The 22,837-nt window shown below is 60.3% G+C and overlaps 2 protein-coding genes across 6 annotated transcripts; one reads left to right on the top strand and one right to left on the bottom strand.

The window, feature by feature from the left end:
* Positions 1–413: 413 nt before the first annotated feature.
* GMEB1 (glucocorticoid modulatory element binding protein 1) lies at positions 414–11,933 on the bottom strand. 5 transcript variants are annotated; one of them, XM_075047634.1, is made up of 10 exons: positions 11,514–11,933; positions 9,602–9,768; positions 8,489–8,571; positions 7,421–7,545; positions 6,413–6,516; positions 5,839–5,993; positions 4,491–4,619; positions 3,620–3,757; positions 2,379–2,501; positions 414–1,275 (listed from the first exon to the last, which is right to left on the bottom strand). In XM_075047634.1, exons 2-10 carry the CDS (start codon positions 9,727–9,729, stop codon positions 569–571), a joined length of 1,692 nt encoding a protein of 563 aa, XP_074903735.1. In that variant the 5' UTR covers positions 9,730–9,768; positions 11,514–11,933; the 3' UTR covers positions 414–568. The 5 variants fall into 5 exon arrangements, with proteins under 5 accessions (XP_074903735.1, XP_074903734.1, XP_074903736.1 ...); XM_075047633.1 differs by having other exon boundaries at positions 9,602–9,817; XM_075047635.1 differs by lacking the exon at positions 11,514–11,933 and adding an exon at positions 10,289–11,195.
* Positions 11,934–12,162: 229 nt separating this feature from the next.
* Positions 12,163–22,816, top strand: LOC142040645 (discoidin, CUB and LCCL domain-containing protein 1-like). Its single transcript, XM_075048742.1, has 15 exons — positions 12,163–12,311; positions 14,984–15,205; positions 17,840–17,977; positions 18,350–18,401; positions 18,631–18,703; positions 18,917–19,050; positions 19,214–19,251; positions 19,373–19,567; positions 20,331–20,452; positions 20,542–20,710; positions 20,825–20,917; positions 21,117–21,207; positions 21,400–21,437; positions 21,634–21,756; positions 22,239–22,816. The coding sequence occupies exons 1-15, from the start codon at positions 12,206–12,208 to the stop codon at positions 22,679–22,681; spliced, it is 2,037 nt and encodes a 678-aa protein (XP_074904843.1). The 5' UTR covers positions 12,163–12,205; the 3' UTR covers positions 22,682–22,816.
* Positions 22,817–22,837: the final 21 nt, after the last annotated feature.

Raw genomic sequence — 22,837 nt, forward strand, 5'->3', positions numbered from 1 at the left:
TACTGTCCTCTTCCCCAAAGCAAGAATAATAATAAAAAAATCCCAGTTGAGGTGACAGTGAAGAGTCTGACAGAATTCCCTTCCCTCAGGAAAAATAAAAATACAAATGAGGTACCTGTTCCACCCCAAAGCCGTCACCCCCTCCCCACAGTCACATCAACGCTCCAGCCACTGGTTATTGTCTCTGAAATAAAATATTCGGGGCCAGGGCAGGCCCGGAGCAGAAGCACCATGCGCGTGGCTGGGCCACGGCACACTCTCGGCGCCGGGAGCCCTTGTCCAGTTCCTCCTGGTTGGATTGTTCAGCAGAGATCCAGTCTCTCCTTGACCCTGCAAACAGGCGGTATTGTTCAGTGCTCCACGGAGACGGAGCCATTTCCAGGTCTCACGTGTTTCTCCAGCTTTTTTGTTAAAAAAAAAAAAAAAATTTATATATATATATATTATATACAGTACAATGAAAATATCCATGGAAACAAATGGGGTGGCTGGCAAAGATGCTTAACAAAAAAGCCCAAAATAAAACAAGTTCCCAACTCTTCCCCAAACTGACGCTTGCCTTCCCCCACTAGTCCTCCAAGACCACAATCTCCACGTTATGGACCTGGTGCTGATGGTCCTCCACATCTCCCACCACTTTCTCCTCAGTCCTCAGCTCTGTCTCCAGGATCACAGCTTTGCCCTCTGACTCGTCTGTGTCCGCTTCAGGATCCGGCGCCGGGTCGATCTCTATGATGGTCTGCCCGTCATCCGAGGTGCCTTCCACAGCTTGGATGGTGGAAGTGAGGCCGGACTCCATGGCCACCAGTTCCACGGGGTTGACCACAGCCGCCACATTCGCCAGGGCTCCACTGTCCTGCATGGCTGCCGAGCTCAGCAGTGCCAGGCTGGAGGATGGGTGGAGGGTGACCGTGTCGGAGGAGCTGGTCTTGGAGGAGGACACCACAGTGGCGTATCGGAAAAGCTGGGAGCCAGATGGCAAGGTATGAACAGTCACCGGGCTGGAGCCTTGGCTAATAGTTGCCACCGGGATGTTGCCCACGGAGAACTGCTGTCCGACAGGAGCGATAGCGATGGGTGAGATGACCGTGAACTGAGGCTGCTGGATGGGGGTGGAGGGGCTGAGGACGGTGGCGGAGGCTGGGCGCTGCAGGCGGGGTCTCTTGGGGGGCTTGGGAGCGCTGACGGGCATCAGCACCACGTTCTGGATGGTTTGGGACTTCGCCTTCTGGTCCTTGGCAAGTTTCTTCTGCTCTTCCAGCTGCCGCTCCAGTTCTGCAAAGAGAATGGCTAAGCAGTGCGTTGGGCTAGGGCCAGCATGCTGCAGGAGCTGCTGGGGACTCATGGGCTCCATAAATAATCGTTACACCCCACGTTTGCTACAGGAGGTCTCCTAACCACCCAGTCTAGCATGATCTTAGCATTTCACTCAAGATCAAACTGCTCTGAAGGAAAAGGCCAGATTCTCCTGCCACGCACACAGACCTGGTCAATGTTCTGCACCTGCTCAGCCTGCTTTGGCTGGCTGTCAGCACCTGGATAAGGAACAGGCCATGCTGTGTAGCAGTTGGCTACTCCTACTGATGAGAAGATGGGCATTTCTGCTCCCCAGGTGAGACCCACCTACAAGGGAGAGTGGACAAACCTCTCCAGGTGGTAGGAACCGCCTCCTGAGCTTGGCTGGGTCCCCTCCCCAGGAGCTGAGCACCTGTACTGGGGACAGGGAGCAGGACTGCCTGGGTCAATGAAACACCTCCCACAACCCTTGTCTGTGTAAACACTGGAAGTCGGAAGTAGCACAGTAATCTCATTTATCCAGGGCAGTAGGGGACTAGGACATCCCAGATAAGAACAGGTCCTACAGACACTGTGAGGAGGGAGACAAATCCAGCAAGCGGCTCTGGGGAATCCAGGTCAGGTTATTGGCTTCAGCTCAGGGGAAGCTGTGCAAGACACCTGATAGCTCCATGCCAAGGCAAGCATACAACTCACCACCCCATAGACAGAGAAGATTATTAGCTCGGGCATAGCACGGCACTGCCTGCAGCTCGGATGACTGCCGCACAGCTCTTAGCTAGTGGCACCTATTTCCTAATGCTGACAGAATCGGACTCACACCCCCAGCACCCTGGCTGCGGCAAAAGGCATGGACTTTGGGCTGTTGAATGCCCCAGGTAACTGCTCCCTGCGAGGCAAGGGAGAGGGGAAATTCCACTCAAGCCCTAGGATGAAAAGGGATTGGGATGCATTTGTTTTGGGGCAGCATGTATTGAACAATAACTGAAATATGGTTCACTGGGGGTTATGTCAAATGAAAGTCACATCAGTTCCCAAGAGCAGCAGCAGGATGAGAAGCCTTTACTAAGCATTGACTGTACCTGCCAGTGTGTAAAGAAACTGTTCCTCTCCTTGCTCTGTCTGGTTTTTCCTGTTGTCCAGAACCTTCTTGACTGTGTCCATTAGCCCAAATGTGTGGGCAACATTGTTCAAGACAGCAGCATCTGCAAGGAAAGTGCATGGGGATGAGTGCCTAGTCCCACACGTGGGACTTGGTCAGGTACTCAAAAGATGCTTGTATTACACCAAAAATTTTCGGCTGCCTTTTGTAAAACTATCTCTGTTCTTTCACATGGGCTGGCTGACAAGGGCAGACCCAGCTCCCACAACCTTCTGACATCCAAGGACTAAATAATCCCATTCACATGACAAAGAAAATGAAACAGAGATGTGTCACCCAAGCAGCTCAGAATTGCTGCAAACATAATTTGCAATCACAGAGATACAAATGAGATCTCCACCTACAAATCATCACCCCATGCTGCTGACAGTGTCATTAACATGCCAGCTCCAGTGAAAGCTGTGCAAAATTTCTATTATAATCCACTGACTTCAATCACTCACAGCTTCCAAAAGCTGCCACCTACCAGACACAAAGATCTGCCAGCCCAATGCTAAATTAGAAAATAAAAAAAAATATCCCAGGTAAAATGAAGTTTGTGGCTACATGGATGTTCTCTCAGCAAGAGCATCAACAAGAGGTGCTCTCAAACCCTGTGCTCACAGGGGCATGTGCTGAACTGGATTAGGGAACTGATCCAAGTTAAAAATAACCCTAAAGAGGCGAGGGGAGTTATTTTTAACCCAGATCAGTTCCCTCATCTGGTTCAGCCCCAAAAACAGGTTTTCTGGCACAAGTGAAGACAGAACGAGAAGTGAGGGGGCAGGACCTGTTCAAGCCTGCACTGTCACGGAGAAAAGTGTTTGACTAACTCTGGTCCGAGAAGTGAATCTGGGCAGGCTTTCGTGAGGGCTGGGAGCTGAGGACAGTTGCCTGATGGTCTCAGCAAGCTGCCAGGGTTATTTTGCTCAGGGAACAGGGTGGCACGTTGTGTCCTTCTGCCCCGCAGTGGTGTAAGCAAATGCACTTCACAGTTGGGCAGGCTGAGACCACACCCAGACCCAGCTCTCCAGCTCAGCTACTGAGTGGTAACTCGCTCGCCATCCTGACTCAACAGCTTTAAACAGTGAGGATGGACCCTTGTCACTTTTTTTGGCCAGCAGCTGCCCTTTTCAGCATCCTTCCCCACTGCAGAGCCAGAGGCTGTGGCTCACAACCTACCCGTCATCTGGAAGGGAGACTGACCCAACCTCTGCTGGACACCTCTTAGGACTTCTTCTATCTCCTTCTGGATGTTGCACACAACCTCTTCCATCAGCCCCACATCAGCTATTCCTTTCCAGAACATCAGCGTGTCCTCTGTCACAAGGAAAGGGAAAAAGAAGTCAACATGTACAAGCATTTGGCATTTTCCCCCACAAGGCTACCTTAAACCTTCCAGGCAAGAGTAACGTTGCAAGACGACTTCTAATTTGGCCATTGGGGTGGATATGACATGCAAAAAAAACCCCAGAAGAAGAAAAACAGACCCACACAGCAAATCAGTAACATGTTTTCAAGCAGCACCATGACTTCCAAGGCAACATTTCACTGCCTCTGTTCATCTTTGCAAGATGCAGAGCTTAAAATTTTTGTTTGAGGAAATTCTGCCTAAGCTTCCGTGCTGATCCTAAGAGGGAAGGCAAGCCACTGCAGCCAGTGAGACACAGCCAAGCGAGCTGACAGGGTACTAACACAGGGTACTAACAAGACACTGCTCACTGATGGTTTCAGTGTAGCTTCAGGCTGGCAAGTGTTTACATCCTTAGCATGTATAAAAAAAAAAAAAAAGCCCCTCACTGTAACTAGTAGCAACTGGTCTGGGGGATCATCCACCAGTCACAAGGCCAGGGCTGAAGTCCCCCTCTGCCTGCAGCAGTGTGGAGCTCCATTTGGCAGGGACCCTGCACGCCTGGGAAATGCTGGGATAGCCAAGGGGCTGGGGGACATCTCTGTCATTGCCTAAACTCTCTTTATTTTCAGGATTTCAGTCTCCAGAATGTAACAGGCGAGGGGAGGAGAAGAAAACACCCAACAAGCAGCCTGAGCTTACCCGAGATCTCATCCGTGTCCTTTTTCATGCCTTCCTCAGTGGCCATGGTGACGGCAGCCGTCAGAGCCGAGTTCCACTCAATCCCCTCCTCCATGCTCTCCTCTGACAGCGCGATCTGGGTGATGCTCCCTGCCAGAGAGGCAACGTCAGCTCCCTCTGCGGCACCTGGAGTGCCAGCCCTGAATCCCTGCTTTGCTTTCCATCCCCTTCACCCCTCCCAGGCTCTTTTTTTTCACTCTCGTGGCCAGGTTATTTGTGCCTGGCTTCTTTCAACCAAATTAGCTAAAAGCAAATATTACTGCTTCTCATCAGAACTGTGGTTGTGAAAGCCTCTGGGGCTTCTGGAGGGAAAACCATGTGCCCTCCAAAAAGCAAACTGGAGTCCTGGCATAAAAAGATCAGAAAGGGATCAGAATGAAGAAGGGAACAAATAAGCCTCGGCCCAGCCACCCTTCTCCCCTTGCATCATCAACAGGGAGCTCTGCGCCCCAGAGATGCTCTGATCTCTCAGGAAATGATGGGGTCAGGGTCCAAGCTGGTTTATAAAAAGGAAACGGATCTGACTCAATCCTAAATTTCTGGATCAAATTTGGGACTAAGCCAATCTGCAGCCATTGTAAGGTTTTACCATGTGCTTTCCAGGAGATTCTCCTTAGCCTATGGACAACTCTGGCATCTTACCCACCCAGGGCCTTAGAGAAATGTAACGTGCCCAGCTGAATGATGCAGTATGGTTGGGAGTAGTCTTCTCCCTTAACCTCAGCAAAGAGATCACTTTCTGCTCTGGAGCACAGGATTCGCTGAGAATTTGCAGTTGGAATGACAATCAAATCGTTTCCAGCCATCATACCCCGTTCATGGATGTCCAGGTGATGTGGAGCAGGCTGCTCCGGAGGAGGTCAGCATCCCTAAAGTCATTCCTGAGCATTAGCCCATCTCGTGCCTTTGTAATAGGCCCTCAAATAGGAAAGACATCAGAAAACACTGTGTGAGCTCTCTCTGGTGTTTGCTCACATGGTGACCCCAGAACTGGGATCGTTTCAAGGTGAGCCTCCCCTGGCTCCCAAGGCTGCCTCTAGTCACTGCTTAATACCAGCTGCTTTCCAGCCCTCGCATTACTGCAGAGCAGATCACCCTGAGAGATGGCACCAAGACCTCTCTGAGTGGACAGGAGAAGCATTTGCCTTCCCAGACACCAGAGCAGTCTCCTAAACGGTGGGACTGCTCTGCTATGCCTGGGGAGAAGGTGTAAGGTGTGCGTGTGTGGGGTCAGCCTGATTTCATTAGTCCATGGAGGGTGAGGAGTGTCAGAGGGCAACTCCTGTGGCATTGCTAACTGGTTTCCTACCGTCAGCTGATGTAGGAGTCTGCACCACACTCTGCTGCCCCGGCACCGGTGCTCTGGCGCTGCTGATGAGGAGATCAAACTTGGTGCTTCGACAGGTGTTGGTGCAAACTTTGTCGTGCTGGTAGAAGTCAATTTGCCCCGAATCCATCATCTTCCTGTGCAGGGAGTGGGGAGAGAACCAGACTCAGCTCAAATCTCAGCCTGAAGACAAAAGGGAGTATTCCACATAGGAATGCTACAGCCATGGGAAGGACAGAGAAAGGGAGACCCAGTGCCACTCTGCACAAAAAACATCTCCTGCAGGGCTTTCAGATGGCAAATACAAGCCATCGCCCAGCTTCACATACAGGGCTCCAGCCCTTTTATGCCCCCACCAGGTCCCCCAGGTGAGGCCACTTCTGTACAGGATGAGGAATCCTGCCCCTCAGACCATGGGGCCAGGAACTCTGCAGGCTGCTGGCAGGGTAATGTGAGCTTCCAAGAGATGTCCTGGGGACTGCAGAGCAGACAAAACGCCTGCTCGGGATCATGCAGCTGCAGTGACAAAGCCCTAAAGCTGGACAGAGTCAGATACCTCAGCATGATTCCTCCGAGGCGAATGGCTCTCTTCCAGTCCTTTAGGGTAGACTTCCCAGCCAGGTGAACAAAATGCTTCGGGCTGATCAGTTGGTCATTGAACTGACAACGAGATAAACAAAGGCTCAGCAAACAGGGTAGTATCACTTCGGAAGACTGTATTGGGACACCCAACACAGACAGTCCACAGCTCATCTAAGCCCCCACTTTTACCCAGAAAGAGGAGCTGCTTCTCAAATTCCTATCAGCTTTGAACCCTTCAGTGCAGCAAAACTTATAACTCCAGAACAGGTATCTTTGCAGAGATGACCTGCCAGCCATTGGCATTTGAACCACACAGCTCTAGCCAGGAACAGCCCTGAAGGCTTTCATATGAAGCACAAACCAAATTAGCTCCTTCTGTGAGCATGTACAATCATCTTGCAGATCATCACAGAAGACTCCCGTTACATCAAATAGCTGAGCAACATCTAGCTGACACAGGTATTCACTCAGGCATCTGTTCTGTCCTGCTCCAGTGACTAAGATAGTTCCCATTGAGGGTCAGCAACAGAGCACTCTCACCGCAGCAGCACACGGGGACTCAGCCTCAGCGCATCAGCTGTTACATTACCACACTCTCAAGTGGAAAAAGTAACAGCAAGATTTCTCTTGATGCAACCTGCTCACAGAGGGAGTGACAGGAGTGGAGTATCAGGACACCGGGGGAAACAGACAAGGAAGAAGAGCTCTGGCAGATCTCAGTATGCATCCCCTGCCTGCCTGCAGCTCCAAGTCCCTCATCAAGTGCCAAATACTACTCCGAAATACAACATGGGTGATAGGCCTTCACTCCTTAACCCACTCTTCCCCTGCTTCTCCTCATGCTAAAAACAACTTTAGCACTAACAATCCAGCACACTGCAAAGGCAAAGTTTGAAAGATGAAATGCAAAAAGAAAGTCCTGTGGAGGTCAAGTGCCAGACCTTGAGAGCAGAGAAGGAATCCACTGCGAAAACTCCCTTACCTTTACACACTTGACATTAATTCCGGGACAGACAAACTTCTTCCAGAGCAGGATGGCTTTGCTCTCCCCGCAGGTGATGGGATAGGCGATCTCGATTTCCTCGTTCGTTTCAATGGTGCTGGGGTCTGAGAGAGGAAGGGGCGAAAATGAAACTTTCCACCCAAGAAGCTCAAATCCCACGAGGCAGGAGTTGAAAACTCACAGGTTGCAAGACCTACACTGAGGATGCCAAAAGAAGGACCGTTCCCAGTCCAGGATCAGTCCTGCCTTAGTCTTCTCCAATTACTAGCTCTAACAGCAACTGTCATCTGCTTTTTAATATAGCAACACTCAAAATGAAGCTCATCTATCAGGAGAACATGGGATTGGAAATCCAACAGATCTGTAAGGGGGGGGCGGTCAATGAGAACAATCTGTGGAAAGCACAGATATCTCTCAGATTTCTTGGAGCTCTGGTATCTCTTTAGCAGAGATATCAGATATTTACTGCTAATATATTCTCTTCACACAGAGTTTCTGCTAATACTGCCAAAAGACCCACACCCACACAGGAAGCAGAACACTAGTTAAGATCTAGTCACAGCACCTAATGACAGGAGCCTTCTCCCACATACTCCTCAGGATGGCAGGGAGCACTCGGAGTCAACCTGCTCGGTTCTTCTGAACATCCAACCCAAACTGTCAGGCTGTTCGTTCAGCAAAGAGCCAGCAGTCAGAGTCTGATGCCTCAGCCAGTGCAGACACAACTGCCATCCTTATAACCATCATTCCTGCCTGCTAGTGTTGCACACCAAATCTAGGGTGAAATCTCGGCTCCCCTGGACCCCGTGGGAGCCCTTACCATTCATTGCAGGAGAGCCAGGATCTCAGTTCCAGGACTTTGAGACCAAGCAGTAACAGCAGACTCTTAGTCCAGAGTATGCCCAGCCCCTGCACCCACATCCATGCCCGGGAAACAGCATCTGCAGGGGCAGAGCCAGAAGGAAGCCCAGCGAACTGGAGACACCAGCTCAGCGGCGACCAGCCCTGCAGAGGAGGGGATTCTGCCCACGCCAAGCAGGAACTCACCGATCCCTTCTTCTAGCTTGTGGATGGTGTGGGTTTCGACGGCCACTACGGCGGCGCTGGCCTCAGAGCCCTCTTGGTAAATCCTGTTGTGAAAGCAGCCATCCATAAACAAACTGTATAAATCATGGGAAATTAAGATTCATAGCACGGGGTTAAAAATTCAGTTCGTTTCCTTCTTGCCTGTCCTCCAGGGACATGGATTTCGTTTGATACAGTTTCAGTCACAGGCATTTTTTTGGCACATACAAAAATACGATAATAACCCCAAGGACCGAAACACGCAGAGGCGTTCCCAGTCCTGTCATTGCACCCTCCACATTGGCAGCGCCACTGAAGCAGCTCTGCAGCACGCTTCCCTGTGCCTTCTCCTCTGGTTTCTGATACAGGCAGTTACCCACGACAACAGGAAGCAGAGCTCAATGCCCCAGGATTTCCCTTCCAGCCCTGTGTGACACTGCAGCAGGGGTGATCACGCAGGGAAGAGTCACTGTCAGGCCTACAGCCACCCTGCTCTGCGAGTATTATCAAACCGGAGCCAGTATATTTACGTCCTGATTGATCCAGAGTTAAGGTGAAGCGCCTGGTGGCAGCCACTTCTCTGCAGCAGCTGCCAGGGGACCACAAAATTCCCTCCAACATCCCAGCTTCATTGTCTTTTAGAGGAGGATTATTTTAGGGGAAGCTTGGCACAGAGGCATATGCAGATCTGGACCCACGGGCACAGACCACCACGTACAGCAGCTGCAGTGTGGCAACAACCCGCCCTGGGGCGAGAGAGGGAAGAGGGAGACTGGGAGGATGCGTGGCCAGGGCAGCACCGCGACCACCTCGCTGCTTCCCCACTGCCACGGCCATCGCCGGGCTGCCGTGATCCGGAGAAAGCATCATGCGGACTTGTCCCCACAGGACAATTTCAGTCCTTGGAGGCCCCGTGACAGCGACACACACAAAAGCTTTTTTGCCTTGTAATTTTCTCCCTACCGTGCATGGCACAAAACCGACGCGGACCTGGAAAACGCAGCGACACTTGGTCCCCGCACCAGGAAAACCTGCAGAGAACCCCCCCACGTCCCACCCTGCACCTCCCAGACACACCAGTACCATCCAACTCACCCTTGCTGCACCGGCTGAAGCTGCAAGATCACTTGGGTTTTGGTATCCTCCGGGTTCTCCCCTTCGTTTCCGTCACTTGGTACAACCACCACATCACCCACAGGGACGCTCACTTCGGCATTCGCCATCTCTCACATGAAGCCCGGCGGTGGCGGGGTGCCGCGGTGCTGCAGAGGGCAAAGCAGAGGCAGGTCTGTTCCGCGGCAGCACCGCTGCCTGTGCAGGGAGAGGGACAGGCAGCGGCGTGTAAGCATGATTGCCCAGTCCCGCCGCAGCAAAGGCCGGGCTAGCGGGGACCGAGGGGCTGGCAGAGCAAAGCTCTGGTTCCAAAGAGGGGACCAGGCATTTTAAATTCACCACCAGAGAGAGATGGCAAGCGCCTGCCAACACACAGGAGGATTTCTCCTCCCCTCTTGATCACGATAGCTGGGAACATCTCATCCGACGACACAAAACCGACAGAGGCAGATCCCCCCAGTGCCATCCCACTCATAACTTCCCAAGCCGGCAGGAGCCGGCGGCTCTCCCCGGCCCCGCAGGCTGACGCCGGCCGAGCGAACCCACACTGTGGGTTTTGGCGAGAGCACAAGAAGGTTTTCCGAGCTTCTCCCCCTCCGGCTGGCAGCGCTTCCAGCCGCCCTTGGGATGCTCTGATCCCTCGCTACCAGGAACGTGCCCGGGACCGACCCTTCCCACCGCACGCGGGCTGCGGAGAAGCCGGTATTCCCGGTGGCAGAGGTGCGGTGTTGCAGGAGATCCTCATGGGGGGAGGGGTGTCACCGAGCTGTTCCCTACCACTAAGCAGGGAGGAATAAAAGTGGTTTTGTTACTGCCGTGGGGCTGGAGTTCAGCCCCGTGCGCCAGGCGTGGGTCAGGGTCACCCCCCCACCCGCTCCCCCCTGGGGGTTTAGAAGCTTTTGGGGAAGTGCTTGTGTCCAGAGGGGACCGCAGGCGGGTGACCCACGGCTGGGACAAGCCATGGGACGCGCACCCCCCCCCCACGGGTGACTGGGCCTCCCTCCTCGGTCATGTCTTCACCCACTCGGGGCTCGTGGCGCAGGCCAGACCCCCCCCCCCCTCCGGGGCAGCGCTCCCCGGTGATGCTCCCCCGGGACCCCCCGCGGTGGGACGGCGGCGGGGCCGCGGCTTCCTCAGGATTTCCGGCATGGCGCGGGGGGGGGGGGGGCACGGCCGGGAGATGGAGAAACCCAGCGGTGACCGGTGACCGGCTCCGGCCCGCGGGCCGAGGCCTGGCCTCGGCGGGGGGGGGGGGGGGGGGGCTGCTGGACGGGGACCCCGGGCAGGGTGAGGCGCCGGTGGGGCCCCCCCAGGGCCGCGGGAGCAGCACGGCCCCCGCCTCCCCCAGGGAACCCCGAGGCCCCGGTGGGGGCCGCTGGCCCTCGCTAGGCCGAGGGGAGGCCCCGACCACCCCCCCCCCCCCCCGTGGCGGGAAGGGGTCACCCCGGAGGGCGGGGGTCGCCGAGGCGAGGGGTCAGAGGTCAGCGCTCCCCACAAGGCCTCGTCCTCTCGGGGTCAAGGGCGCGCGGGCGCGGAGGGGAGGGGGGGGGAGGCCGAGACGCAGCCCCCCCCACCCCCCACCCCCGGCGGCGCGCGGCGGCGGGGCGGGGCTGCCCGGGGGAGGGGTGTGGCCTTCCCCCCTCCCTCTCTCCCCCCCCCCCCCCCCCGCGGGCGGACGCAGCGGCGCGGCCCCCACCCCCCCCACCCCCCCCCCCCGCGGCGCGCGACGTCCGCCCTCGCGGCGGCGGCACGTACAGCGACGCGCGCTGGGGCGCCCCCCTCCTCCTCCCCTCCCCTCCCTTCGCCGGCGGGCCGGGCCGGGTCCCCTCCCGCCCCGCCCCGCCGCCGCCTGGCCCCTCCCGGCTCCCGTAGCGCGGCGCCGGCCGGCCCTTACCGTCGCCGAGCGGCCGAGTCCGGGGGCTGAGAGAAGGGGGAGGGGGGACGGGGGGGGGGAGGGAGGGAAACGGGCCGGGCAGAAGGGAGCATGCGCAGTAGCCGCCGCGGCCTCGGCCGCCAGCACTTCCGGCCGCCGCCTGCCTTAAAGGGGCCGACGACGATCGACGGCGGCGGCGGCGTGCTGCCCCCTAGCGGCGGCCGGTGGCACCGCCCCGCCGCTTCCCCCTCCCCGCCCCCCCCCGTGAGGTCGGGACAGGAGTGGGGGCCACGGGTTGGGGGGGGAAGCGGTACCGGACACCCCCGGCCCCGCCCGGGGGGCTCTGTACCCCCACGGCGGGTCCGTCGCCACCTCCCACAGGTCCCCGCCCGGGGGCATCCGAGACCGTCCGCAGCCCCGTTTCGGGGGCTCCGCGTCCCCTAGACCGTGAGCGAGATGCCCCCCGCCCCGCCCGGCGTGCCCGGGACCCCCCCACCGGCCCGGCCGAGCCCCCCGCTCCCCCCCGGCCGCGCCGCGCCCGCTCCTTCCCCGCCGGGCGGTGCCGGTTGACTGACAGCGAGGCGGTCCAATGGGGGCGCGGGGCCGGGCGGCGGCAGCCAATGGGCGCGGCGGGGCGGGCGCTGGGCGGTGGGCGCGGCGGGGCCGCCGGTGGCGGCGGCGGCGGCGGCGGGAGGAGGAGGAGGAGGAGGAGGATGCGGGCGGGCGGCGGGGCGGCCCGGGGAGCGCTGGCGCTGGCGCTGCTCCGCCGCTGCCTTCTGCTGGGCCCGCTGGGGCTGCGCCCGGCCGGCGGACAGGACGGTGAGTGGGGATTGAGGGGCACCGGAGGCGGGGGACACCGTAGCGGGACACGGCACCTGGGGTCCCGCTTCCACCGGGGCTCCCCTTCACTTGTCGGGATGGGTCGTGTGCCGCGACCGGGACTGGGTGAGGGATCGGGATCGGGACCGGGACCGGACGGGCTCCCCTCTGTCCCGGGACCGATCCGGGACGGGCGCCTCACTGTGTCCGGACTGGGCTCGGACCAGCATGGGCTCCCCGGTACCGATCCGAGTATCCCGCTGTCCCTAGACCGGGACCACACGGCGTCCCCGCTGACCACCTGCCTCAGTACCTATCCGGGACGGGGTCCCTGCCATCCCTCTGCTCCGGTACCGGACAGGACGAGCTCCCCGCCGCCCCCACCCCCCTCCCGCATCACCCCGGTCCCGCACCCGCCTGGTCTCCCCGCAGCCCCCGCTCCCTCTATCCTACCCCGCTCCCGGTGCCAGGGTCCCGGGGTCCCCTCCGTCTGCCCGCAGGGCTTTCCCCGGGAATCCCTAATCCCCAGGGGCCCGACTCTGTCCCAGTTTAAGAGGATCGCTGGAGCTTACGGTGAACAGCTGGGAGAGCTGGGCAGTGGGCTCCACCCTGGGGATGCTGCGGGCCCCAGCAGCATCACTCCGGGGGGATTTGCACCCACCGGGGTCCGGGAAGGCCCCGAGGAGACGTTCAGCCAAACCTCATCCTGAGGATGTGATTTTCCCTGGCGCCGCTTGTCCCCAACTCATCCGAGAGCGAGGAGACGAGGATGGGACATCCAAAGCATCGTTCTCAGGGAGGGGAAACTGAGGCACAGGCCTGGACGGGATCACTAGGGGCAGAACCCTGCTGCGTTCCCCAAGTGTGATTTGGGAGACATCTTTACAGCCGGTATCCACCGGATCCCAAACCCATCGGTGGACACGTGGGAGCTCTCCCTGGGGTTGGCAGTGTGCCAGAGGCAGGAGCGTGCCGGACTTTTCCCGGAGCATCGCCCTGTTGTGTCTTTCCCGCATCCTGTGAGAAAACAAACAAATCCCTGGCAGGGATGGCCCCAGCGGGGGCCCAGCCGTGGCTTCGCCCTCACCCAGCGGAAATCCAGTTTTCCCATTTTTTTGGCAATTGATTTTTTGGGTGAGGGCGGGGGGAGGATGTTCCTGTGGCTGGGAGCAAGTCCCCAGCCCCCCCATGGCTCTGCCTTCACCGTTCCTGGCCCCTCGGTAGCATCTTCGGAGCCAAATCCCCGGGTGCGCCTGCAGCTCTCGGCTTATCTCTGGCGTGCCTGCCCAGCATGTGCCAGCCACACTTGGGATGCTTTTACCGAGGGTTTCCTTTCCTGGAATGGGTTTTTCCCAGGATGGGTCCCCCCAGCTTCTCCACACCCACAGGCATGGAGTTGGAGAGGGGGGGGGGCATCCAAGACCCCCAGCTCGGGCGCACATGCCAAGCTGTCCTGGCCAGAGAGGGTTTTCCGTGCAGATCTCGATGCCTCTGACCTTCCTTGCCAGAAACTCCCACCAAATACCCCAAATCTCTCTCCCACCAGCACAGCAGCCCCTCTGGGAGCTGCTTTCCAGCAGCTCCGGGGTCCCCCATGCTGTTACCCGCATCCAGCCTGTCCCTGGTGCCCCCCTCTATAGCCCCAGAGGGCCTGATCCTTCCCAGCTCTGCCATAACGGGTGTCACTGCCCAGCCAGGAGGGAAACGGGATTTATATCCCTGCCCGGGGATAAATCGCCCTGGGTTCGGCCAGCAGCCCATTCCGCAGGCTGGGGAGGAGTGGGCTCTGTGGGGGGGCTGACATCTTCTGCCTCCGGCCTCCCCCTTTTTTTTATCCCTGCAGGATTTTCCCCTGCCGGTGCTTTGTGCCGTCTCCCAGCGACGGCAAGGGGAGCCAAGGCGGGGGCAAAGCCATGCCCGCCATCGCTTTTCTTTCTGGCTGTGCCAGGATGATGCTTGGCAGGAGCAGCAGCTTTTTGGGTGGGTGGGGGGCGTTGTTGAACGATGGACCCCCACATTTCCCCTGCCCATGCAGAGGGGCTGAGCGATGCTTTCCCCCCTCCCTGCCCTTCCCCATTCCCCAATCCTGCCCCAGCTCCACCAGAAATCCTGGCCGGTCCCTGGCATCGGGTGCTTTCAACTCAAGTTTCCAGGATATTCCCTCGTGCCCGGGGGCGGTGAGCCAGGAGAAAAGCCCCTTTTGTGGTGGGTGCTGGCACCGCCCTGGGGAGGAGGCGATGGGGATGCAGCTGCCCAAGGTCATCCTCAAGGTCAAGGCTGCAGCTGGGGGCTGCTGGGGGCTGCTCAGTGCTGTACAGCCCCGTGGCGGGGGGGATATTTCCTCCTTGCATCCTTTTGTATCCCCTCAAAAATTGGGGTCCTCCTGCCCTGGGGGATGGAGAGGAGCTGGAGGTGCAGGTCTGCGCTGGGTGGCTATGGGGGAAACTGAGGCAGCTTCATTCTTGGATCCCCCCGGGGACTGTCCCGGATGGGGGGGAGCAGCCAGAAAAGCTGCAAAAAAAAAATCAAAAGATGTTTCAGATGAGGAAAACATTTGAAGGGGCTGCAGGTGCCCGTGGGGTGTCCCTGGAGCCACGCCAAGTGGGGAAACTGAGGCAGGCAGGGAGCAGCCTGGCTGAACCCCTCCCCACCCCGCTCTGGTCTCTCCGCAGGGGACGGCTGTGGCCACACGCTGCTGACACCCCACAGCGGCACCCTCAGCTCCAAGAACTACCCGGGCACCTACCCCAACCACACGGCCTGCCGCTGGCGGCTGCGTGCCCCCCCGGGCACCTCCCTCCTCCTGGCCTTCGGGGACGTGGACCTGGAACCCTCCGAGCACTGCGCCCGCAGCTCCCTGCTGCTTGCTGACCCCCAGGCTGGCACCGCCTATGGTAATGGGGGGGGTGTCTCAGGGGAAACTGAGGCAGCGCCTGCCGAGGGGGTGCGGATAGGGCGGGGGGGGCGTGTGTGATATCACATTATGTGAAGTCCTGGATAAGGAGAATATCGGGAAAAACTGGCTTTTTAGCTGATTTCATCAAGGTTGGGGGGGGGGTATCTGAGGAGGGGGGTACTCAAGGACAGGGGTATCTGAGGAAGGTGGTATCTGAGGAGGGGGGTATCTAAGGAAGAGGGTTCCCAAGGGTGGGGGTACTCAAGGACAGGGGTACCCAAGGAGGGGGATATCCAAGGAGGGGGGTGCTTAGGACAGGGGTATTCGAGGAAGGGGATACCCAAGGATGGAGGTGCCCAAAGAGAGGGATATCCAAGGAGGGGGATACCTGAGGAGGAGGGTACCTGAGTACAGGGGGTGTCCAAGGAGAGGGATATCTGAGGAGGGGGGTATCCGAGGAGAGGGGTACCTGAGGAGGGGTCTATTGGGGTTGGCACGTAATTGGGACCAGATGCAGCCGCCAATTAATTAATTCTGTCCACCCAGCCGCTGCCCAAATGGTTCCAGGATGTTCCCGGAGAGATTTAATGGTCTTGGAGGGATTTGACAGCACTGGGAGCGCGGCGGGTGCTGGGGGGGGATGTCTTGGGGTGGCGGGGAGAAGTGTCACTGCTGGGGTGTCGATGGGGTAGGGTGGAGGAGCAGCCCCGAGGCCTGGTGAGGGGCAGGGGCTGGGCAGGGGCTGCTATGGGAAACACGGGGTGGAAAGAAGCCAGCTTGGATCCACCACTGCTCCTAGGACTGGGATTTTTCCCTGTTCTCCAGGACTTTCACCCTTTCCGGGTTGGTACCCAGAGGGGTGACAGTATGTGAGGTCCCCGGTCCCCATCCCCTCTGCTGTGACCTCGGGGACATGTTTGTCCCCATCTCCCGGGACCCCAAAGCCGAGAGACTGCCTGGCCCAAGCTGAGGGGTCCCAGAGCAACGTGGGAAGGGGAGAACCCCCAGATGATGCTCCCGGGGGGCTGGCGGAGGCGGTGGGGGGCTGGGTAGGTGGCCGGGCACCCACAGCCCCTTTAGGTGCCTTCACCAGGGCCATGCGTGCCAGCGAGCAGGGGGTGACGCAGGGCTGGGCCAGGGTCCCGCTCCCTCGCCTGCGGCTGACGCTGGCCCTTGAGAAGTCCCAGATGTTTTTCGGGAAGCAGCCGGAGCAGGCGGAGGCTGTGGGTTCCCTCCTGCTGACTCAGACCCGGTGTCTGGCGCCCGGGCTGATCCTGCCTGGGGACGCGCCGGGGTCCCTGCAGGGGTGGCAGCCTCCAGCCCACGGCTCGGCCGAGGGGTCCCCAGCACCCAGGGGGTCTCCGGAGCCACCGGCTGGGTGGGCACCGAACCAGACGTGGCAGCACCGCGGCAGCATCTGCTCAGGGCAGCGCTGGCATCTGGCAGTGGGTGGGAAATCTGTGCATGTGTGTCATCTGCATCTTATATGCATGTCATCTGCATATCATGCAGAGTCCCCATTCCATCACGTCTGTGACCCTGTGACATCCCTGCACGCATGCCCTGTCCCACATCCCCTGCGCTCGACCTCTCAGTTAAATACGACCCAGGCAGGGCGAGGGTGTGGGTGTTGGGGAAACTGAGGCACGGCATGACCCCATGGCAGGGTTTTTACCACCAGCACCATGGGGACACAGGGACACAGCTCCCTGTCCCCAGGGCAACAATGGCATTTGCTCAAAGCAGCTCTGGGTGCCCCGAGACCCTGGTGATGGACATGACGCAGAGCAGAGAGATGCAGGGCTGGGGGATGATGGCCATCCGGGGATTGGGGCCACTTCTTGTTCCCGGTTGGGACCAGAGATGTCCCCAAGGAACCTGCCTGCCTGCTAAGCCGAAGTTTTAATCAGGGAGATGGAGACTGCAAATTAATTTGGATTAAACGGGGGGATTTAGAAGGCAGCTTCAGCGGTGCCTGTAAAAGGGGAGACGGGGAGGGGATGGGGATGTAGCCCCCATTTTGGGATCCTGTGGGGCCACGCTATGCGTGCCAGCCCCGGTAGCGGGGGACGCGGTGGCAGGCACCCGATAAGGGCTGGTGGCCACTTGTGCTGTCCCAGCCATGGTGGAATGAAAAGACCCTGGGGGGGGTGTTTCTGAGAAGTGTGGGGGGGTCCCTGCCCAGCCGGGAGCCTGTCTGTCCCTGCCTGGGGATGTGGGGACATCTTGGGGTGCTCCCCCGGGAGCCTGGTCCCTGTGCATCTCCCCCAGTGCTGCTTGTGGCTGCGGGGGGACAGCGTGGCAGCGGGGAGGAGGTGGGGGACAGTGGGGACAGGGTGAGCTGCGAGGGGCTGTGCCCCAGGTCCCCCCCATAATGTGGATGTAACTGCTCTGGGGCTGGGACCACCCTGGGGCTGGGACCACCCTGGGGTTGGGGCTACCTTGGGGATGGGCCACCCTGGGTGTGGGACCACCCTGGGGCTGAGACCACCCTAAGCACAGCCCAAACACCTGAGCCCCCCCCCCCAACCTGGTGAGGGCTGCGCCAGGGGAGGTGACACCCTGGGGTCCGGGTGCCCGTGCCTGTCCCCAGGAGCCCCAATCTTCTCCACGGCCCCGTCCCTGCCGGCAGGGCCATACTGCAGGAACGCCGGCCCCGCCACCCCGCTCCTGGTGACAAACTCCAGCACTGTGACCGTCCTGTTCAACAGCACCAGCCACCGCTCGGGACGAGGCCTCCTCCTGTCTTACGCCACCTCGCAGCACCCAGGTAGGGGGGGAGCATCCCCCAGGGATGTGGAGACAGCCCCCCGCCCTGGCTGCGTCTTGGCCCACGGCGAGGGGCATGGCCAGGGGTGGAGGGAGCTCCTTGCTGACCCCAGGGTAGGCTCCCATCACCCCAAGCTCCTGCAAGACCCATGTTCTCCCTGGCTGGGTGCACAACATGGGAGACCCCCAGGCTACCCAGCCAGCTGGGACCCCCACGTCAGCTAGGACCCCAATATCAGGCAGAGCCGCTGGCGTGGGGCCGGTGGTTGCAGGGACTGAGGGGCCATCCCTCCCTGCCCCTCTGGGATGGGGTGCGGTGGGGCAGAGGCGAGTGGGTGGGGGTCTCTCACCCTGGGGTGTCCCTGCCTTGCAGACCTGGTCTCCTGCCTGGTTCGAGGCACCCACTACACCCAGGAGCATGTCAGGTGAGTGGCCAGGGGGTGTGAGTGGTCCCCACTTTGGCATCCCCCATGCTGGCATTGTTGCTGGTCCCCATCAGCTCCGGTTTCATCCCCATCCCTCTCCTGGGTGCTCGGGCTGCGCTCACCCCAGGGCTCTTGGGGTGCAGCCAAGGTGGGATGGGGAGCAAAATGGGTGTGCAGAGGGGATTTGGACGGGAGCGACTCCTGACCCCCCCCTCACCGTGTGTTTCAGTGTGTACTGCCCCGCGGGCTGCAAGGACATCGACGGGGACATCTGGGGCAACCCGAACCAGGGCTACCGGGATGTAAGTGCAGAGCCCGGCTCGCCCCATGGGGCACCCTGCTGCGCAGGTTGGCACCCATGGGTGCACCTCCCGGGGATGGTCCCCAGCACGTGTGGCTACCGCTTGTCACCCCCCAGCAGACCGCAGGGGATGGGTTTGGCCATGGGGTGCCTGCCCCTGCACCCTCCGGGGGGGGGCGGGGGTCTGCTCTCACCCCTCCCCTGCTCCCCGTAGACCTCGGTGCTGTGCAAGGCGGCCGTGCATGCCGGGGTGATCGCGGACGAGCTGGGTGGGCAAGTCACCCTGTCCCGGGAGAAGGGGATCACGCTCTACGAGTCAGCCTTCGCCAATGGGCTCCACTCCAAAAGGTGGGTGAGGAGGGGCTGTGGACCCCGGCTGCGCCCCACATCCAGCTGTGGGACCCATCCGTGCTGACACTGGGGACCTGCCACCCCTCGATGTCAGAGATCCCCAGGGTTTGTTCACCTGGGGACCCCCTGTCTGATGCTCCCCCCCCTTTCCTCCCTGCAGGGGATCCCTCTCTGAGAAGCGGCTCATATTCCACAAAGGTATTTTTTGCCATTTCCCCTGAAATTAAGCCACAATTTTGGCTGCCAAACCCAGTGCCACCCCCCATACTGTACCCGGTTGGGGGTCCCAGGCTCCCAGCCTGTCTTCTCCCCTTGCCAGCCTGTGACGATGCGCTGGAGGTGGCCGCCTTCAACGCCTCGTCCTGGTGGCACGAGGTGGACGCGCTGGGCCAGGACCGAGCCTGGGCGGCCGAACGGGCAGCGCTCGGCACCACCGGACACTCCTGGGCGGCTGAACCCGGCTCCGAGGCCGCCTGGCTGGAGCTGGACCTGGGTGCCCGCAGGAACGTCACAGGTGAGTGTTGGCCATCAGAGGGGGGACAACCACTGCCCTTGTCCCTGTGCCACCCTGACCACTGTCCTTCCCGTGGTGACATGGGTGCCAGCCTCACCGACCCCCCCAAAAAAACTGCTCAGAGCAGTTGCAACCCCCCCCATAACTCCCAGGAGGCACTGGACCTCCTTGTGCCGTGGTTTTACTGGTGCAAACTGGGATGCAGACAGCACCAACACCCCACAGCTGTCCTCGTCCCCCTTTTGTCCCTGCTGTCCCTTCCCCCCCCTACCCCCCCGCAGCCATTTCTGGGACGAACAAGTTAATATTATGCTCTTGCATCTGGTGCCAGCGAGCGCCTTTTGTTCGGCCGGAGCCTGCCGAAAGCGGGGGCTTTGTGCAGCGGCTGGCGACCGCGGGGAGGAAAATGGGGACATTGTCCGGCCGGAGGCTGGAGGAGGGAGGAATGCAGGGCTGGCAGCCGGCGCCGGAGGTTATTGGCTCCTGGGGGCAGAATGGGGGGTCCGACACTCGAATCTGCCACCTAAACCCCTTCCCAGGGCCAGAGGGAATCCTGGGGGGGGTCACATGTCCTGCGCCCCTGGTCCCCTCCCAGCAGGGACTTGGGTATCCCAGAGATGGGGATTATTCCAGCTGGGAAAGCTCTGCCCCATGCAATGGGGCACGGTGGGGCACATGGAGGGCCCCCCCCAAGCCATTCCCCAGCCCCAGCCCCCTGACTGACAGCAGGGCCCCCCCCCCGGGCTTGGTCCTGCACCAACAGGCATCATCACGAAGGGCTCCTCCGAGCAGTACGACTACTACGTGACATCCTACCGGGTCTCCTCCAGCCGTGACGGGAAGAACTGGAGACCCTACAGAGGCAGCGGTGGCCAGGAGGACAAGGTGGGCATGGGGAGGGGACAACAGGGGGGCTGCAGACCCCCTGCCTGTGGACGTTCGGCCATTGGTACCCTCTTCACCCTCTCCGGCAGGTCTTTGAAGGAAACTCTGACAGTCACGGGGAGGTCTCCAATGCCTTCATCCCCCCCATCGTCGCCCGCTACATCCGCATCACACCCCAGAGCTGGCACCAGCACGTGGCCTTGAAGGTGGCCCTGTTGGGCTGCCAGATGGCGCGGGTCCGTGCGCCCCGGCCCTACGGTGAGCCCCTCTGTGGGAGCTCTCACCCCACATCCCAAACATCCCACAGGGACCTCTGCCTCCCCGTGCACCTGGTGGTGGTCCCACACTCACGGTCTCCACTCTGCCCTGCAGTGCCCAGTGTCCCCAAGGAGGTCCCCATGCCCACCAGCCACCCGGCCAGCCGCACACCCATCCCTGGCGTTGCCCTGGACCCGGAGAAGGCAGGTGGGTGCCATGAGGGGTCTGTCGCTGGGGCGCAGCATCATCTTGTGAGTGCTCCAGGCACCAACAGACCCACTCAGGCCCATCCCGTGAAAACAGGTTGATTTTCCTTCTCTGGTAGCCCCGGGTGGGCTCCTGGCACCCATGGGTGCAGAGGGGTGGGATGGAGCACCCGGGGGCTGACGCTGCCCTCCCTCCCCAGGCTCAACGCTGCTGGTGATGCTGCTCATTGGTGGCTTCGTGCTCCTCTGCTCCAGCCTCCTTCTGCTGGCTTTCCTCTGCCGCAGGAAGAGGTGGGTCCCATCCTGCTCCCCGCTTCGCCCCGGGGGACCCGGCATCGCCTCCCCAAAGCCTGGTGGCTCCGTTCGGCTGCTTGCTGGGTACCGGGGAGTGCAGCCCCCCGTGCAGCGGGTGCGAGGAGGTGGGTGGTTGTGGGCATGGGGTGGCTGGGACACCTCACCCCCATCTCGCTCTCCCCTTGGCAGAAAGCCGGCGACAGAGCTGAACTGTGGGATCACAAAAGGTAAAGGGTCCCCAACCCCTCCCTGGGGGTCTTGCTGTGCCTCAGGGTCAAAATCAGGAGGGGTGCAGCTGGTTTAACTGGTGCTGCAGCTGAGCCCTGAGCTGTCCCACCCCTGGGGGCACCAGTCTGCCCCCAAGGCACTGTCTGTCCCCAAGGGACAGTATGTGACAACCCGGGGTTTCCGCTCTCTACTCAGGGTACCCCAAACTGGAGTCGAGCCAGGTGTGCTCCCTGCAGAGCCTGCCACCCCCCGGCTCCACGCTGGCCTCCTTCCCCACGGCGGCTGCACCGGGGGACCTCAGCCTGACCCATTCGCCAGGTAACGGGGACATCGGGGCACGACCAGGTGCCTCTCAGCCCAGAGCCAGAGCAGTGTCTCACCCATTGCACCCTGGGGACGCCCTGGGTTGCCCGTTCTCCCCCCCGGCACCACTCTGGTTGACCCCCCATCCTGCATCATGGTCTTGTGCAAAAGGGAGACCCTGGCAGGGCTTATTATTTATCTTTATTATTATTATTCCACCTCAAACACAGGCTTGGGTATTGGAAGGTGGCCGCAGGGCACCAGGACTCCTGCTCTGTGCTGGGGCAGACGGATGTGCCTGTCCCCGTGGGGTGGATGTCCTGCCCTAGATGGGTTTTGACATGCCTCTGCCCAGCTTTTCCCAGCCCTGGGGGTCCAGACGTGCCCGTTTTTTCCACCCATCCCACCCACATCTGGAACACCACCATGAGCCCTTCACCGCTGTGGGGACAGTCCCCCCGCTGTCCCCAGTTCAGAGCCCGGCAACCCCGTTGCAGAGTACGCCGAGCCAGACCTGGTACAGGTGAGCCCCAGCAGCCAGACGGGTCCCTCCACCTTCAAGCCTCTCCCGGACGAGGGCTACACGCTGCCGCTGGTCGTGAGCCACTACGACGTGCCGGGAAAATACCACGAGTACGCGGAGCCGCTACCGCCCGAGCCCGAGTACGCCACGCCGTTCAGCGAGCCTGAGCCCACCGGCACCCGCCGGAGCCCCTGCGGCATCACGGGGCACCCCGGTTCCCTCCCGTTGCGGTACGATGCACCACGGCCTGGGGAACTGCCCACCGGAGAACTCCCCCCCTGGGGGCTCGGCGGGGCCTGCACGACCCCCCGGGCGGAGCGGACTGCCAGCCCCGCTGGGGACGTCCCCTCTCCGGAGGGCTCCCGCTTCCAGCTGGGGGACTGTCCCCTCTCACACGTGTACCACGAAGCCTTGTGAAGCTGTGAGGGGAAGAGGGGAGCCCAGCCGCACTGTCCCGGGGTGGGGCGGGGGTGCCGTGTTCCGAACGTGAACCTCCCCGGGCGGGAATCTTTTCTAAGAACAATCCTATTTAAATATATATATATGTCTATATATACATCTCAGCTTTAACGG

Source organism: Buteo buteo, chromosome 16 (assembly GCF_964188355.1).
Source record: "Buteo buteo chromosome 16, bButBut1.hap1.1, whole genome shotgun sequence".
Classification (NCBI taxonomy): domain Eukaryota; kingdom Metazoa; phylum Chordata; class Aves; order Accipitriformes; family Accipitridae; genus Buteo; species Buteo buteo.